Source organism: Neoarius graeffei, chromosome 4, assembly GCF_027579695.1.
Source record: "Neoarius graeffei isolate fNeoGra1 chromosome 4, fNeoGra1.pri, whole genome shotgun sequence".
Lineage (NCBI taxonomy): Eukaryota > Metazoa > Chordata > Actinopteri > Siluriformes > Ariidae > Neoarius > Neoarius graeffei.
The window spans coordinates 88,795,107-88,814,647 of record NC_083572.1 but is presented as its reverse complement, the minus strand read 5'-3'; the positions used below and the strand labels follow the sequence as shown (position 1 = coordinate 88,814,647).

Sequence of the window (19,541 nt, the reverse complement as noted above, 5' to 3'; positions counted from 1 at the left end):
TGGAAAAGTTAAAGGTACAAAAAAGGAACAGCTGGAGGACCAAATTGCAACTCATTAGGTCAATTGGCAATAGGTCATTAACATGACTGGGTATAAAAAGAGCATCTTGGAGTGGCAGTGGCTCTCAGAAGTAAAGATGGGAAGAGGATCACCAATCCCCCTAATTCTGCACCGACAAATAGTGGAGCAATATCAGAAAGGAGTTCGACAGTGTAAAATTGCAAAGAGTTTGAACATATCATCATCTGCAGTGCATAATATCATCAAAAGATTCAGAGAATCTGGAAGAATCTCTGTGCGTAAGGGTCAAGGCCGGAAAACCATACTGGGTGCCCGTGATCTTCGGGCCCTTAGACGGCACTGCATCACATACAGGCATGCTTCTGTATTGGAAATCACAAAATGGGCTCAGGAATATTTCCAGAGAACATTATCTGTGAACACAATTCACCGTGCCATCCGCCGTTGCCAGCTAAAACTCGATAGTTCAAAGAAGAAGCCGTATCTAAACATGATCCAGAAGCGCAGACGTCTTCTCTGGGCCAAGGCTCATTTAAAATGCACTGTGGCAAAGTGGAAAACTGTTCTGTGGTCAGACGAATCAAAATTTGAAGTTCTTTATGGAAATCAGGGACGCCGTGTCATTCGGACTAAAGAGGAGAAGGACGACCCAAGTTGTTATCAGCGCTCAGTTCAGAAACCTGCATCTCTGATGGTATGGGGTTGCATTAGTGCGTGTGGCATGGGCAGCTTACACATCTGGAAAGACACCATCAATGCTGAAAGGTATATCCAGGTTCTAGAGCAGCATATGCTCCCATCCAGACGACGCCTCTTTCAGGGAAGACCTTGCATTTTCCAACATGACAATGCCAAACCACATACTGCATCAATTACAGCATCATGGCTGCGTAGAAGAAGGGTCCGGGTACTGAACTGGCCAGCCTGCAGTCCAGATCTTTCACCCATAGAAAACATTTGTCGCATCATAAAACGGAAGATACGACAAAAAAAGACCTAAGACAGTTGAGCAACTAGAATCCTACATTAGACAAGAATGGGTTAACATTCCTATCCCTAAACTTGAGCAACTTGTCTCCTCAGTCCCCAGACGTTTACAGACTGTTGTAAAGAGAAAAGGGGATGTCTCACAATGGTAAACATGGCCTTGTCCCAACTTTTTTGAGATGTCTTGTCATGAAATTTAAAATCACCTAATTTTTCTCTTTAAATGATACATTTTCTCAGTTTAAACATTTGATATGTCATCTATGTTCTATTCTGAATAAAATATGGAATTTTGAAACTTCCACATCATTGCACTCCGTTTTTATTTACAATTTCTTCTTTGTCCCAACTTTTTTGGAATCGGGGTTGTATGTGCGCTTCACTGACTGCTGCATGAGGGACCGTGCTAATGACCTGCGTTTCAACAAAATCTGTAACATAATATTACATGAACAGCGTGCTTTAATAATAGCCTCTACTGCTGATACACTGTTTTGATGAACACTTTCATGCATACTGTATACAGGAACAAAGTAATGAACATGCTTTAATTTTTGTTGACTTACTTTAGACCATTTCAGAAGCAATATTCTAATGAGAGTGAAAGGACATATATTGTTCCATATTGTTACATTTTTTAATGTGACTTCATTTTTTGGGGGTGCAAATGTTTAAAATAAATGTTTAATTGCAAAACACAAAATATGTCCACCTTTATTTCAGCAAACTTTAATTTGAAAATCATTTCCAGGAAGAGCTGTATTTACACCTTTTAAGTGTTATGGGGCGAACACTTTTATAGTCAACAAATGATCCTCTGAGAGAGTTAATGTCTAACACTACATATCAGTGTTGAGAAAAACGAACACTGGATGTTGTTAATAAGTGTTAACTTTTAACTCCAAAAAGAGTGAAAAATGACACCAAATTAGTGTTAAGGTACCAACACTGCAAAAAGAGTTAAATTAACACTCATGGGGTGGACCCATATAGACACTTTAAAAGTGTAGAAATTAAATCCGACAGTGTTAATTTGGGTATGCAGATTTTGCTGTGTACAAACAAACATTCTAATTACTTCCTCATTTACGTAAGCACTGACATCCATATATTTACATAAAATATATTTTGTACTAAATATAAGTCTATGTAAAACAAATTTTAAATTAAAGCTATGTTTTGTTAACTTAATACCACATACCGATTATTTTTGTGGCTATTGCCTCAAAGAAGCAGGAGTGTAACAATCGCACACTGTGCATACGCATGCAGGTGTTCCTATTAAATTGGCCGGTGAGTGTATACAATTCAGTTCACCATTTGAAATAAATGAACTAGACTAAAGAAATCGCTTTCAGACATGTTTATGCTTATTATCGAGGGAAAGTGCGTTCCTATTTTAAAATCTACTCCAGGTTGTCCCCCCTTTCCTCGCCTTCTTCGGCCAGTGGTCCCATGTGTGATGGAGATGTGACGCACTTCCGAGTTGTTGCAGGAAGTCGCTGAAAAGAGTATTGAGACCACTGAGCTCTAGCGCCAGGCCTTTTCCGGGAAATAAGAGTTTCAGTCATGGCGACAGCGTGTGTATGTCAGCCTCGGTTCAGAGGTTTCAGTTTCGAAAACTGTAAGAGGCAAGAGTAGAATAATATAAAGTACAGACACTTGGTATATTTTACTGCTGTGACTTTTAAATTGTTGATTTTTGGATTACGCTTCATTTTTGTGGCTACTGCCTCATAGAGTAAATATATATGCTATATTTACTGTATGGACATGGGATCAGAAAACTATTTTATTTATAAGCAGTAGCCACATGGACCCATAGGGTACCTATTTATTTATTATAAATAATAATCTGGATGTTGATAATTGTGGAACGGTGTTGGTAACTGTGGACAGAGGCGTCAATAATTGTGGAACGGCGTCGATAACTGTGGACAAAGGCGTCGACAATTCTGGAACGGCGTCGATAACTGTAGACAAAGGTGTCGATAATTGTGGAACGGCATCGATAACTGTAGACAAAGGTGTCGACAGTTGTGGAATGGCGTAGATAACTGTAGACAAAGTTGTCGATAATTGTGGAACGGCGTCGATAACTGTAGACAAAGGCGTCGACAACTGTGGAACAGTGTCGATAACTGTAGACAAAGGTGTCGATAATTGTGGAATGGTGTTGATAACTGTGGACAACGATGTCGATAATTATGGAACGGTGTCGATGACTGTAGACAAAGGTATCGATAATTGTGGAACGGTGTCGATAACTGTAGACAAAGGTGTCTATAATTATGGAATGGTGTCGATAATTGTAGACAAAGGTGTCGACAACTGTGGACAACGGTGTCGACAACTGTGTCACGTGATCTGATATGCTACATAATCAGGAATCAACTTGTTTTTTCCACTGGAAGTTTGAGTAATTATTCATGCACAATTTACGCCTACTTTTGCAACGGCCAAAAGATCATTAAGGTGTCGATAATTGTGGAACAGTGTCGACAACTGTGGACAAACGGTGTCGACAACTGTGGACAAACGGTGTCATGTGATCTGATATGCTACATAATTGGGAATCAACTTGTTTTTTCCATTGGAAGTTTGAGTAATTATTCATGCACAGTTTATGCCTACTTTTGCAATGGCCAAAAGATCATTAAGGTGTCGACAACTGTGGACAAACAGTGTCGGCAACTGTGGACAAACAGTGTCGGCAACTGTGGACAAACAGTGTCACGTGATCTTATACGTAATCGGGAATCAACTTGTTTTTTTCCATTGGGAGTTTGAGTAATTGTTCATGCACAATTTACGCCTACTTTTTCAACGGCCAAAAGATCATTAAGGTGTCGATAACTGTAGACAAAGGTATCGATAATTGTGGAACGGTGTCGATAACTGTAGACAAAGGTATCGATAATTGTGGAACGGTGTCGACAACTGTGGACAACGGTGTCGACAACTGCGTCACGTGATCTGATATGCTACATAATCAGGAATCAACTTGTTTTTTCCATTGGAAGTTTGAGTAATTATTCATGCACAATTTACGCCTACTTTTGCAATGGCGAAAAGATCATTAAGGTGTCGACAACTGTGGACAAACAGTGTCGACAACTGTGGACAAATGGTGTCACGTGATCTGATATGCTACGTAATCGGGGATCAATTTTTTTTTTTTCCATTGGGAGTTTGAGTAATTATTCATGCACAATTTATGCCTACTTTTGCAACGGCCAAAAGATCATTAAGGTGTCGATAAATGTGGACAAACAGTGTCGACAACTGTGGACAAATGGTGTCACGTGATCTGATATGCTACGTAATCGGGGATCAATTTTTTTTTTCCATTGGGAGTTTGAGTAATTATTCATGCACAATTTATGCCTACTTTTGCAACGGCCAAAAGATCATTAAGGTGTCGATAAATGTGGACAAACAGTGTCGACAACTGTGGACAAATGGTGTCACGTGATCTGATATGCTACGTAATCGGGGATCAATTTTTTTTTTTTCCATTGGGAGTTTGAGTAATTATTCATGCACAATTTACGCCTACTTTTGCAACGGCCAAAAGATCATTAAGGTGTCGATAATTGTGGAACGGTGTCGATAACTGTAGACAAAGGTGTCGACAACTGTGGACAACGGTGTCGACAACTGCGTCACGTGATCTTATATGCTACGTAATCGGGAATAAACTTGTTTTTTTCCATTGGAAGTTTGAGTAATTATTCATGCACAATTTACGCCTACTTTTGCAACGGCGAAAAGATCATTAAGGTGTCGACAACTGTGGACAAACGGTGTCGACAACTGTGGACAAACGGTGTCACGTGATCTGATATGCTACGTAATCGGGAATCAATTTTTTTTTTCCATTGGGAGTTTGAGTAATTATTCATGCACAATTTACGCCTACTTTTGCAACGGCCAAAAGATCATTAAGGTGTCGATAATTGTGGAACGGTGTCGATAACTGTAGACAAAGGTGTCAATAATTGTGGAATGGTGTCGATAACTGTAGACAAAGGTGTCGACAACTGCGTCACATGATCTTATATGCTACGTAATCGGGAATAAACTTGTTTTTTCCATTGGAAGTTTGAGTAATTATTCATGCACAATTTACGCCTACTTTTGCAACAGCCAAAAGATCATTAAGGTGTCGATAACTGTAGACAAAGGTGTCGATAATTGTGGAACGGTGTCGATAACTGTAGACAAAGGTGTCGACAACTGTGTCACGTGATCTTATATGCTACATAATCAGGAATCAACTTGTTTTTTCCATTGGGAGTTTGAGTAATTATTCATGCACAATTTACGCCTACTTTTGCAACGGCCAAAAGATCATTAAGGTGTCGATAATTGTGGAACGGTGTCGATAACTGTAGACAAAGGTGTCAATAATTGTGGAACGGTGTCGATAACTGTAGACAAAGGTGTCGACAACTGCGTCACATGATCTTATATGCTACGTAATCGGGAATAAACTTGTTTTTTCCATTGGAAGTTTGAGTAATTATTCATGCACAATTTACGCCTACTTTTGCAACAGCCAAAAGATCATTAAGGTGTCGATAACTGTAGACAAAGGTGTCGATAATTGTGGAACGGTGTCGATAACTGTAGACAAAGGTGTCGACAACTGTGGACAAAGGTGTCGACAACTGTGGACAAAGGTGTCGACAACTGTGTCACGTGATCTGATATGCTACATAATCAGGAATCAACTTGTTTTTTCCATTGGAAGTTTGAGTAATTATTCATGCACAATTTACGCCTACTTTTGCAACGGCCAAAAGATCATTTAGGTGTCGATAATTGTAGCCGCCGCTCTACATATATTTAAAAAGAGTCGTGCAGAAAATCACTAATAAAGACCTTTGATAGCATTTGAATGTGTGGGAGTGATAATTTTATTTTGTAAAGTTAGATATAACCTCACCAACCTGTCTGTGTCTATCTCCCTTAAAAATACAAGCCCCAGGAAAACCTGACTCAGCCCCTGGTCTTTTCAATAGCTAGAATAGAAACGGCCCTGACATAAACACACAACTTTTTTTTTTTCACGTTAGAGAGGTGTCTTTACAGTGAAATAAATATTTTAATTCTAAAAATACCAGACGGACAGATGTTTTTCATTACGCATGCATACATTTGCATATTTAATGAGATGACGCGTTATTTGCATAAGTGAAAGTAAATTCCAATCCAAAACAGACTTCTAAGGCTATCAGCAATCAACTAGCCAAGTATATGTGATAATTGGTGTTTTAAATGATTAGCACGTATTATTTATTGTGTTTAAATTATATATTATGCTCTGATTTTAGCTACTTACCGTCCGTGGAAACGGTTTCCTCTTTTTCTTCAGAATGAAACTAAATGCATTACAGAAAACCAAAACCCCAACCACCTGTGAGAGATTAATGAGGAAGCACACATTTAATCACTGACGACACGTTCAGCAGCACTGATAAGGCAGTGATAATAAAATACATAAAAGGAAAAAAAAATCACACTTGACCTGTTTTCTCTGTTTATATCCACACAGCCGAGTTCACCTCGTTTACTTTCGGTTTATTCAATCCGTCAGGGTTTTTAAGTAAATATGACTTTAATCCAGTCTCATTATATCCGCATTACAACAAAGAGTAGCAGAAATCCAGAATCCATGCATAGTTATCTTTGCGGTTTTCTGACTTTCCTACTTACTGTGATCTTTCCGACAACAATAATTTTGTCATCTGTTACTACTCTGCTGTTTGTTCCTGTGTGACGCATCAATACTGGATATATATACCATCACCCGCACCAAAACAGTGAAATCTATCTTACTATAGATCATATGCGACGAACGCTGCGTTGTGACGCAATAATTTCTCGACATCTGATTGGACAGCTGTCTTTGAACGTACCCAGACTGGAACTGTCGCGGTTTAATGACGAAGGATTCAAATATGGAAGAACGAGAGGCACTGGAAAGAGAGATTGAGAAGTTACAAAGTAAGCAACTGATACAATTTATTGATAAATTTGTTGTCTTTAATCGAACTAAACGTTGTTCAAAACAATGACGCTTCACTACACTGTGTTACGTTCGGTAGCTGTTATCAGGCGTGGGCTGAATTCCAAATGTTTACTTCCACCCTTTATAAGCACACTACATAGGGGAAGAAAGAACGGCTTTCATACCCTATGTAGTGCACTAGCCGCGCTGTCATTAGCAATTTGGGATTCAACCACAGCAGTTGTTTTTCCAGACCCCGAATCCTCTGTTGAGAATGTTTATTTTTTCCTTTGTATTTTATGGTCTGTTTAGTTATCTAAATTATTTTTCTTATATTACATATACATAACTTACATATACATGTATTCACACCTTTGTCTCTCTCTCTGTATCGCTAGAGAGACACCAACTGCCGGATGTGTGTTAACATACTTGTCAAATAAACCGGTTTCTGATTCCGATTTTGATTCAGGACTGGATATTAACCGTTATCCGACTGTGGAATAACGTCATATGTTTTTAAATTGTGTTTACTGCTCCCCATGATAGCCGTTATACGTTTAAAAACAATCCTGAAATGGGATACGCTATAGTAGGGGTGTTACGGTTTAAAATGTGTACGGTATGATGATCTACATACACAATATATCACGGTATTATTGTGACTGGGTAGGTCCATGCCAAATGACCAGATGGTGGTTGCAGCATCAGATTCATTTTCTTTGTGAGAGCTTATGATAATAGATACTGGCGAAATACAGGTTGAAAATGAAAAACAAAACGTTTGCACAGAACGTTATTTTATTGATTATACAAACATATATTAATCCCTGGCGGCACGGTGGTGTAGTGGTTAGCGCTGTCGCCTCACAGCAAGAAGGTTCTGGGTTCAAGCCCCGGGGCCGGCGAGGGCCTTTCTGTGTGGAGTTTGCATGTTCTCCCCGTGTCCGCGTGGGTTTCCTCCGGGTGCTCCGGTTTCCCCCACAGTCCAAAGACATGCAGGTTAGGTTAACTGGTGACTCTAAATTGACCGTAGGTGTGAATGTGAGTGTGAATGGTTGTCTATGTGTCAGCCCTGTGATGACCTGGCGACTTGTCCAGGGTGTACCCCGCCTTTCGCCCGTAGTCAGCTGGGATAGGCTCCAGCTTGCCTGTGACCCTGTAGAAGGATAAAGCGGCTAGAGATAATGAGATGAGATGAGATATTAATCCCTCAAATGTTCAAACCGAGGGGCGGCACGGTGGTGTAGTGGTTAGCGCTGTCACCTCACAGCAAGAAGGTCCGGGTTCGAGCTCCGTGGCCGGCGAGAGCCTTTCTGTGTGGAGTTTGCATGTTCTCCCCGTGTCCGCGTGGGTTTCCTCTGGGTGCTCCGGTTTCCCCCACAGTCCAAAGACATGCAGGTTAGGTTAACTGGTGGCTCTAAATTGACCGTAGGTGTGAATGTGAGTGTGAATGGTTGTCTGTGTCTATGTGTCAGCCCTGTGATGACCTGGCGACTTGTCCAGGGTGTACCCCGCCTTTCGCCCGTAGTCACCTGGGATAGGCTCCAGCTTGCCTGCGACCCTGTAGGACAGGATAAAGCGGCTAGAGATAATGAGATGAGATGAGATGTTCAAACTGTTTGCCCCCAACATTCGCATACTCCACTAGTCGGGTCTGGACACCCATGCACACTCTGGCAAAAAGGTCTTTATCAGCATCAATTTCCTGGCAAGCCTTCTGTATGAACTGAATCATGGCATCAACAGAACGTGGCTTGCGTGCGAAAACCCTATCTTTTACACATCTCTAGAAAAGGAAGTCCACAGGGTTGAGATTCGGCGAACATGGTGGCCAGTCAACGGCTCCCCAACGTCCAGTCCACCTGCTGGGAAATTCTTTGTCAAGTAGCTTACACATGTTGAGTGCGAAGTGCGGTGGTGCCCCATCCTACCAAAAGTAGAAGTCGTCCTGCTCCTGTTCGCGTATAATCCTTACTGTATATCTACTTTTGCAGCCCCCTGTACAAACTGATAAAAAAAAAATTTTCAGGCCCTATTCGGTGTATTTAATGAACTAGGTCATTTTGAAAATGACTGACTGAAATTAGACCAGAACGTACCCCCTAAATCCTTGCCAGGTATTTTTGGGGTTTTAAATGCATTTTTCTCAGCTTCTAGGCTACACAGAGGTTTGGAATCTGGTAAATTAACTCTCTACATGTTGCTGATCTGGTCGGAAAACATAGAGCCTTCTATCTAGAAAATCCTGGCCATAGGCACTTCCTAAAAATGCTAAAAATGAAGAAAAACGCACTCGCGAGTAGGGTTTAGGGCCCTAAAAATACTAGAAAACAAATGTATTCATCTCCTGGTCTTATTATAAACCAGATTGCTTGGTCACTTATATAATGGGAGCGCTCTAGATAGAATATTTACAGAAATATGGCAGATTCAATTACATACCCCACAAAAAGTATCATCTCTTTAAGACGCTGAATGGAAATGAAGCCCGGGTAGCACAGGTCTGCAACTTGGTAAATAGTTTCATTAATTCAATCACGGGCGGCACGGTGGTGTAGTGGTTAGCGCTGTCGCCTCACAGCAAGAAGGTCCGGGTTCGAGCCCCATGGCCGGCGAAGGCCTTTCTGTGCGGAGTTTGCATGTTCTCCCCGTGTCCGCGTGGGTTTCCTCCGGGTGCTCCGGTTTCCCCCACAGTCCAAAGACATGCAGGTTAGGTTAACTGGTGACTCTAAATTGACCGTAGGTGTGAATGTGAGTGTGAATGGTTGTCTGTGTCTATGTGTCAGCCCTGTGATGACCTGGCGACTTGTCCAGGGTGTACCCCGCCTTTCGCCCGTAGTCAGCTGGGAGAGACTCCAGCTTGCCTGCGACCCTGTAGAACAGGATAAAGCGACTAGAGATGATGAGATGAGATAATTCAATCACGACAAACATGTGAAGTGTCCAGGTACATTCTGGTCTAATTTACATAGTCATTTTTCAAAGTGGCATAAATCAAAAAACCTCTGCGTCTAGAAAGCTGACATTTTGAAAACTAATTTAGATTTACATATATTTTCATCAGTAACTTCTACCATTAAAATAAACACATTGTTGCAACCAGTTTTCTATATATTGGGTCTTTTTGGCTCGGATTTACGTGACTAACCGTAACAGATCGCAAAGCAGAGCCATTTGAGGAAGCTTGCTCATTATTCACTCTGGACACTTTACAGTTTACCGTACCGCATATTCAGAAATCTAGGGTTCAAACATTGGCGTTTCAGCCTTGCGTATGTACGGGATATCAGGATACGTGGCAGTAAGTAAGGAACGTCACAGCATCGCCAGCTTACGTAGCTAATACTCTCAGATGCGTAACATGATCTCTTTGTGTGGCGTGTTTTTAAAAATCCGTAGCACATATGTAGCAGCTTTGATACGTCACATGTATGTCATGTGTACTCCATAAAAACGAAAGCTATGCAGCAGTGACGCAGCGGGAATGTTGCTCGAACACCTATTACGCTGTGCGAACGCTTTAATTGACGTGTGTCTGATGAAAGTGGCTCCGGGGCTGGCTGAGTGGATGCAGCTGATGTCTTCCCTCTTCGGTCCTGACTTCTTCGCTGGCGTGATGTTTTCTTGACAACGAATGCAGCATAGGGCCCCCTTTTATACCCACCTGTGAACGGCGCAGATATGCAGCAGCAACGTCACACGTAAGGGCAAAACGGTTACACCGCGGCAATGCATCATACGGCACACATACGCCTCAGTACACCATAACTTTACGTCCCTTGAACTAGAGCCCTGCACTCCCGCGGGAGTCCCGCGGGACTCGCGGGACCCGCCGCAAAGCAGTGCGGCGCGGGACAAATTTTGAAAGCTCAATGCGGGCGGGAGCGGGAGTGCACATATGCGGGCACGGGCGGGAGCAGGAGTGCACATATGCGGGCGGGAGCGGTGATAAGCTGCAGTCCCGCTAACTAAAAACGTGTTCAAAATAAAATTTATAAATTATTAATTTATATCTATCATATATAATTTGTGCTGGATATTTTATTTGGCATTAATAAAAACATTTTAAGATGCCTAAATTTGCAGAGAGAGTCAGGCCAAGTTTACATTAGACCGTATCTGTCTCGTTTTCTTCGCGGATGCACTGTCCGTTTACATTAAACCGCCTGGAAACGCCGGGAAACGGGAATCCGCCATGGTCCACGTATTCAATCCAGATCGTGTCTGATCCGGTGCTGTGTAAACATTGAGAATACGCGGATACGCTGTGCTGAGCTCTAGCTGGCGTCGTCATTGGACAACGTCACTGTGACATCCACCTTCCTGATTCGCTGGCGTTGGTCATGTGACGCGACTGCTGAAAAACGGCGCGGACTTCCGCCTTGTATCACCTTTCATTAAAGAGTATAAAAGTATGAAAATACTGCAAATACTGATGCAAATACTGCCCATTGTGTAGTTATGATTGTCTTTAGGCTTGCCATCCTTCCACTTGCAAGTGGTAAGTGATATGCGCTGGGATCACACACACAGCGGCTCAGTCCCGAATCACTGCTTGTGCACTTCACTCGCTCGCTGTGTGAGCTGCGCAGGGCCGGAGTGCGCACCCTCCAGAGGGCACTCGCTGTTCAGGGCGGAGTGATTTGGAGCGCAGGATGCCTGCGGAGCCGAGCGTATCCGTGTATTGGCGTTGCTGTGTGCACGCGAATCGTGTATTGGCGTTGCTGTGTGCACACTAATCGTTTTAAAAACGTTAATCTGATGATCCGCTGATACGGTCTAATGTAAACATGGGCTAAGGTGCCTAAATTTGCAGAGAGAGTCAGATTGCCATTGATCACCCTAACGGGCAATCCTTTGATCACTCTAATGACTCGCTGTTCACACCCAGCCTCCAGTGACCCACACTAACATGATGCCTCAATGACACCAAATGCCGCTTTTCCACTACAAACGCGGCTGAGCCGTGCCGTGCTGAGTCGAGCTGAGTCGGGCTGAGCGGGGCTATTGAAGTTGCATTTCGACTACAACCGCGCTGAACCGTGCTGGCTGGAAGTGGGTGGACACATTGGGTGGAGTTAGCGAAAGTGGGTGGACGTCACGTGATGTCGTTAAGCAGCGCAAACAGTGAGATCAGTGACAGTGGCGGAACAAGTCAGAGCCGGGCCGGGGGCGGGGCAAATGACCGGGCCCTTTATTAAAGCTTATCATAACATCATTTTAGGCTACAAAATGTCCGCAACTGCGGTGTTTACCAATTTCAACACTACCGGGTGCAACTATGTTATTTAGTACATCAAGTCCTTCAAACGAACATGTAACTCAGAAATAAAAAACATTAGGATACTGTACATGGCTCATAATAAAACATCAATAGCCTATACTGCGCACATTATTTGAAGGGCATACGAATGAGCGCTCAGAGGTTGCAACGGTGACAGGAAGAGTCAGAAATAAAAGGAGGGCGGTGCAAACCTCACTGAATGCACTGTGTTTACCAATTTCAACACTACGGGGTGCAACTATGTTAGTTTGTACATTAAGTCCTTCAAACGAACATGTAACTCAAACAAAAAAACATTAGGCGACATACTGTACATGGCTCATAATAAAACATCAATAGCCTATTGCGCGCATTATTTGAAGGGCATACGACGAGCCTTGCGCTCCGCGAACTCGTCCACGATGCTCTGTATGTCACTGATTCAGTGATCTTTTCAGCGGTAGTCTCACGACCCGAATAGTAAACAATAAACATGGAGGACATGGAGTCGTTAGTGTTGCTGGTCTTGGTGCTGTGGCTTGTTGTCACCGACAACGCCAACAGATACTGGCAAGAGCGTATAGATGAGGCGAGGCGCATAAGGCTTCAGAAATTCTCGTAATTCGTAATTATTCTTCTTCCGGGTTTGCGGTGTTTACAGATCCCAGCGTGCTCGCGGGGCGTGTGTGGGCATGTGAGGACACTCCTCCTCACCAATCAGTGCACAGGGGAGTGTCTGCTCACGCCCCCAGCCTCACTCGGCACGGTTTGGCTCGCTTCAGCCCCACTCCAAAACGGTGCGAGTTTTAGGGGCTAAGCAGGGCTGAAGCGAGCTGAGTCGTGCTGGTTTTTGGTAGTCGAAACGCGAGCCGTGTCGGGCTGAAGTGAGCTGAAGCGAGCTGAAGTGAGCTGAAAAAGGGTAGTGGAAAAGGGCCATTAGATGAGCTGGTCATCAGAATTCTGATTCTGATCCAGGAGAGGATAAATATCTCTCGTACGTTTCCAATTCCTTTCCTCTTCCGTGTTTGAGATCTCCGATCATGGCAGAAGAGCAGAGCTCCTTTACTGAATCTCACAGTGCTTCGAAAGTAAGTGCTGCTTTAAAAAGAGGTACATTTACCGTTAAAAAGTCAAGAGTCCTGAAATTGGACATTTTAGTTAGAAATGCTTTACAAATGTAAACTGGGTTAGCCTAATGTTTTGTATGGCTGAACAATAAATATACCAAATTTCCACTTGGAATTACGTGCTCGCCTGTCTTTTTTTATTGTTTATTATTATTATTAGAGACACTGATGAAGGCAACAGCCGAAACTTTTGTCTCCTGCTGCTAAAAACAACGGAAAAGAAATGTAACTAAAAGAATAAGTTCAAGAGTGCGATCCATCTCTCCTTTCACACTAATTATTCATCGGAGACGCACCACGGGAGAGCGCATACTTAAATGATTAGCCTACTTAAATAATTATTATTATTAGGTCTACATGTTGCCATTTCAACATTCCGAATTCAGAAACAAGGTAAATAATAATGAACGTGAGCTGTAGATATTTATGCTCAAATCCACTCAAAGTAGGGGGCGGGGCACCATCACGCTGTGTCAAGACAAGAACTTTCGTGAGAAATAACGCGAAAGTCTGCATCGTGCGGGATTTGCTGGCGGGAGCGGGACAAAATATGGCAGGCGGGAGCGGGACTGAAAAATCATAATTCTTTGCGGGCGCGGGCAGGACTGCACAATGTGGGCGGGAGCGGGACTAAAAAATCCGACCCGCGCAGACCTCTACCTTGAACCTCATACAAACCCCAGGTACGCCACAAGAACGTCACAGAAACATCACACATACGCCGTGTACATCACAGGACTTTAATTCTGGACAAACCACGCCTCATTTCTTGGCGTTTGACCCACACGCTGCTTACGTGGCAAGATACGAGACAGTGTGATAGTAGCCTTAGGGTTGACCCTAGTTCTAGTGGTACTGTAAGGTATAAAATGACCTTCACTCTACTGCTCCTCTGTACTGTATATGGCACAGAATGCAGATCATGAAATACAAAGAAAGTAATCAACATTCTCAATATTACATTACATTAGTTACCTTTAGCAGACGCCCTCATCCAGAGTGACGTACGGTACAGCATACCCAGAGAGAGCAGCCTGGGGAGCAGTTGGGGGTTAGGCGCCTTGCTCAAGGGCACTTCAGCCATTCCTGCTGGTCCAGGGAATCAAACCAGCAACCTTTTGGTCCCAAAGCTGCTTGTCTAATGGCTTCTCCCAATAAACAAAGGGTTTGGGTTTTGGATCTACAAATGCTTTCTTCTTCTTTTCGATGTTCTCATTAGGGGTCATCACAGCAGATACTGTCCCTCCATCTCCTCCTGTCCTCTGTATCTTTTTCTGTCACACCAACCATCCTCATGTCCTCCTTCACCACATCCATAAATCTCATCTTTGCTCTTCGTCTTTTCCTTCTACCTGGCAACTCCATCTCCAGCATACGGTATATGTTTTCCCAGTGTATCCTGGATCTCTCCTCTGTACGTGTCCAAACCATCTCAGGCTCACCTCTCTCACTTTGTCTCCAAGCCGCCCTACATGTGCTGTTCCTCTAATATACTCCTTTCTAATCCTGTCCAACATTGTCACTCCCAGTGAGAATCTCAGCATCTTCAGCTCCACTACCTCCAGTTCAGCCTCCTGTCTTTCTGTCAGTGCCACCATCTTCAAACCATACAACATCGCTGGTCTGTTATGTACGTGGTGTTGGCTGAACCCTAAATTTTTACCTCCAGTACGTAAGACAGCTCTTATTTATACACTAATCGTGCAGTAATTGGCTCTGCAAATGCTGTAGTATCCCAAATCGCTAATTAGTGCACTATGTAGAGTATAAACGCCATCGTTTCCTCCCCTACCCTGCATAGCGTCTACTTACATATTATATATAGGGTCAAAGTCCTTCCCGCAAAATACATCAGGGTTCTCCACGGATTGAAAATATAGGGGGGTGGGGGTCAATCGGATGACCTCGAAACAAATTTGCATAAATTTACATATTGCATTTGCATATGTCACATGTTATGATCATCGAAGTTGTGGTCATGGAGAAACAAGAAACAAAATTGTAATCTGGAAATTGTTAAAGGAACAGTCCACCGTACTTCCATAATGAAATATGCTCTTATCTGAATTGAGACGAGCTGCTCCGTACCTCTCCGAGCTTTGTGTGACCTCCCAGTCAGTCAGACGCAGTCAGACGCGCTGTCACTCCTGTTAGCAATGTAGCTAGGCTCAGCATGGCCAATGGTATTTTTGGGGCTGTAGTTAGATGCGACCAAACTCTTCCGCATTTTTCCTGTTTACATAGGTTTATATGACCAGTGATTTGAAACAAGTTCAGTTACACAAATTGAAACGTAGCGATTTTCTATGCTATGGAAAGTCCACACTATAATGACAGGCGTACTAACACCTTCTGCTGATATCGGAGCTCCATATCAATGCGCTGCCGAAGCGCGCAGAAGGTGTTAGTACGCCTGTCATTATAGTGCGGACTTTCCATAGCATAGAAAATCGCTACGTTTCAATTTGTGTAACTGAACTTGTTTCATATCACTGGTCATATAAACCTATGTAAACAGGAAAAACGCGGAAGAGTTTGGTCGCATCTAACTACAGCCCCAAAAAATACCATTGGCCATGCTGAGCCTAGCTACATTGCTAACAGGAGTGACAGCGCGTCTGACTGCGTCTGACTGACTGGGAGGTCGCGCAAAGCTCGGAGAGGTACGGAGCAGCTCGTCTCAATTCAGATAAGAGCATATTTCATTATGGAAGTACGGTGGACTGTTCCTTTAACAAACTAGTCTGTTTAAAAAGATCAAATCTTACCTTCACCCTCTTCGTAGTAAAGCCATTTGTACTTTTCACTCCACTGCGGATACCATCCGGATCTACGATGCTTCTTGTTGTCACTCAGCTTAGGAACGTCGCTTGTGGCATTGCTAGTAGTAGCCTGACCAGAGATCTTACGCCGTTTTGGATCGATGTTTTCAATGTTGACAGTGGAACGCTTACGCGTAAAACCGAATCGCTCGAGAGACATTTCAACAGAGTGTACGCACTTCAAGAGCTACAGTAACACTGACAGCCAGGTTATATCCTCACGGTTTTATAGGCAATATCACGCTTGCCGCACCAACTTTGAACTTTTTGTTTTTATCCTTTATTTCTCTGCCGACAATAACAATCAGTTATCTCGAACTTGGTGTCGATTCACACGTTATTATAAAGGCGTGTTATCTCCCGGCGCAAGAACAATGTGTCAAAAACGCCGAAGTGTGAAACGCTTTTCTTAGACTATAATCGTCAGACTGACTAAACTAATTGCTGGTAAATGAGTTTCACACTCGGGTGTTGTGGCGTTGTCGGTACTCCAACAGAGAAAGGCTATCTGTCACAAAGAAAACAAAAGGACGTCTCTTCCTTTTGTAAAGGGGCGGCAGAAATTAAACGGGGGCGGGAATCACAGAAAGGGGGGCGGCCCGCACCTCTAAAACCCCTCGTGGAGAACCCTGTACATGGCGCGTTTGGTGGTGCCGATCTCCGTTTCCGTAGCCCTCGGCCTCTCGCCTATATTACATAGCTAGGGTTACAGTGGGGGGGGGTAGTCCTCTGGTAACCATGAGAGTTTGATTCCCTACTCGCATCTGTATTGCAGCGTGCCTTGCCAGATGGCAGTAGGCACCATTTTTATGATGGTCTTTGGGATGACCCGACCGTGAGTAGAACTCGCAATTTCCCGATCGAGAGGCGGACACGCCAACCACTAGGCCACTCGCCGGTATATATAGGGTGGAGGTAAAAATTTGGGGTTCAGCCTCCACCAGATAACAGCTAGCTAACACAACACAGTGAAGTGAAGCATCCCCCAACACACACAGATCTCCGTCATCATATCATCTTAATATTCTGTCATTATAGATCTTATCAAGGACCACAAGAGAGCTCATGGTGATGTCCCGTTAAGTTCGTCTCAGCGGTTTTCTACAAAACATGGCCTGGGAAGAAGTCGAAGCAACAACCCATATTACGTTCCCTCATATTCACATCAGCCGCAGCTGTATGCACCTCACTCTTCTAGCCAATGGAGTAAAAAATACTCGCTCAATAACAAGAGCATCAGAGCTCCTGGAGGAAGATCCTCACAGATCTCTGAGGCAAATCCAAAAAACACTGGACAAGTCCAAGGTGCGGCATCTGACGCTTGCTCTCTCTCTTCTGGCGTCAGTAAGGTTTTACACAAGGGGATGAGTACAACGAGGACAGTGCCTTCATGCAGCGTCATGGGAAAGGAGTCGTCGCTAGGGAGTAACAAAGTCCCAGCTGATGGTGGGGGCAAGAAAATATTAAAACCTACAAGGACTAATATCGAGTCCATGGCAGACCCAGCGGAGTCGGCTTTGTTAAAGCGTGAACAACAGAGTGGACTTAACGTGAAGATGAGACAAAGTGCAATGTCAGATCTAAGTTGTTCAGCTACTTTACTTGTTCCTTTGTCTGGTGAGTCCAGTGCCTTTAAGAAAAAGCAGGCTGTACTGCCTCAAGGGAAATCGTCCCTCAGAAGCAATGTAGTAATAATGCCTACTACCGACTCGCCGCCTCTGACTTCCTCAACGCCGACATCGAAAGTCAGGCTTGAAGCAGGTTCTGCTCCAGAGGTTCAGCCGGCTTTGTCTCCTCGTAAGAAATCACGGTTCACCTGGGTGAAGAGCCAATCGACTGAGACCAGCCAAAAAGAATCCGAGATGCTTAAGTTTTCACCAAGCTCACTTTCAGCGTCTACTGCTTCCCCAGTGGTGGCCAAGCACACCCACACTTCGAGCAAGAAGCTTCATCGCAAGCTCGCTTTATCCCCCAGCACCCTAAGGACCTCAAAGTACTCTTGGGTGTCGGCTTCCTGTTCCCCTACAGCAGCCGCCAAATCGCCCGTAGCTAACCTCCCATACAAGCTCTTTTCACCCAAAGCTCTTAAGGTGCCTGGAAAAACAGTAAAGGAGGGAGTCGAAGGTAAGAAACTCCCCACTGCCGCTGTCCTATCAAAGAGGGCTAAAGTCAGTGGAGGTGCTTCGACTTCTCATGCGAGTCACGGCAGTCGCTACAGCTGGAAGGCAGTCGCAGCAACCTCTGCTACGGTTGTGCGTTCGTCCACGCCGAAGTCTTCTCGAAAGAGCTCGGTGTATCGATGGACTGCGCAGGAGGACAAAAAGGATTTGGTGTCTCGAGTCCCACACAGTCCTTCTTCTCTTCTGTCCAGCAGTGGATTCAAGCTGAGGAGCAGAACCAAGATCATCAGGCGTTGCAGCAACAGGTGACAAGTCCATGTGATCAATTTTATCTCTTGCGAGTTTTTATACGAATGAATACCTTCACCTGATTGTGTTAGGAGAACTGACGAAAAGTTAATATCACTGTAACCCTTTGGTGACTGACCCCTTGAAAATGGTTCCTCCAGGAACGATGACGTTTCAGTTGTCAGGACAACGGAAAAACTAAAATACAAAAACAGAAAGATACGTCACAATGCTCTTGTGCACAAAACAAAATGCTCTTGTATTTTAGTTTTTCCGTTGTCTTGACAACTGAAACGTCATCGTTCCTGGAGGAACGATTTTCAAGGGGTCGGTCACCAAAGGGTTAATTAAAGTGCATATTCTGGACCAATTTCATGTTTTTTTTTTTTTTAATATGAAAGAATGTCCCTTTACACACTCATCCAGAAGGGTAATTTTGCACAAGGCCATCTGTCTACAGCAGAAAAAAAATAAAATAACAAAACGCGTCTGGAAAAATCCCAAAGGAGCCAGATTCGTGACGTCACCTGCGGAAGCGCCAGCAGGCTGCGCGAGCTTTGCATGGTTTCAGTGCACAGCCTGTGTAGACCAAGCGCTCCCATTTCTCTCTCATTGTCCGGTCTTTTGGGAAACGATGAGTACTAATCCCATCAAGATTGGCGTTGCTACACCCTCCTACGATACATCTGTTAACCATTTTAATAATTATGTGATAACGTTGAAGAAATTTGCAGAAAACCACCAGGTCGTTTTCTCATAAACAAACCAGCGCTGACGTAGGATTCAGAGGGAGGCGTCCCGCACGCGACGTCATGAAAATCAATGTTTGCTGGGAAATCCAAATGCCAAGTTTTTTCAGAGGCGGACCAATTCGCCTCAAATGAATTTCAACTG

At 43.7% G+C, this 19,541-nt stretch overlaps 2 protein-coding genes across 4 annotated transcripts in view; one reads left to right on the top strand and one right to left on the bottom strand.

Annotated features, from left to right (window-relative positions):
* cyldl (cylindromatosis (turban tumor syndrome), like) overlaps positions 1-6,810 on the bottom strand; it is a 53,394-nt gene extending 46,584 nt beyond the window's left edge. The window contains exons 1-2 of the mRNA XM_060919965.1: positions 6,542-6,810; positions 6,356-6,430 (exon numbers count right to left, since the gene is read on the bottom strand). The gene's annotated coding sequence lies outside the window, so the exon portion shown is untranslated. The remainder of the gene's footprint in view (positions 1-6,355; positions 6,431-6,541) is intronic.
* Positions 6,811-6,939: 129 nt separating this feature from the next.
* zc3h3 (zinc finger CCCH-type containing 3) overlaps positions 6,940-19,541 on the top strand; it is a 233,612-nt gene continuing 221,010 nt past the window's right edge. For all 3 annotated transcript variants that reach the window (XM_060919964.1, XM_060919963.1, XM_060919962.1), the window contains exons 1-2: positions 6,940-7,020; positions 17,278-18,664. In XM_060919964.1, the coding sequence (XP_060775947.1) occupies positions 6,957-7,020; positions 17,278-18,664 (1,451 nt within the window). In that variant the 5' untranslated portion in view covers positions 6,940-6,956. The remainder of the gene's footprint in view (positions 7,021-17,277; positions 18,665-19,541) is intronic.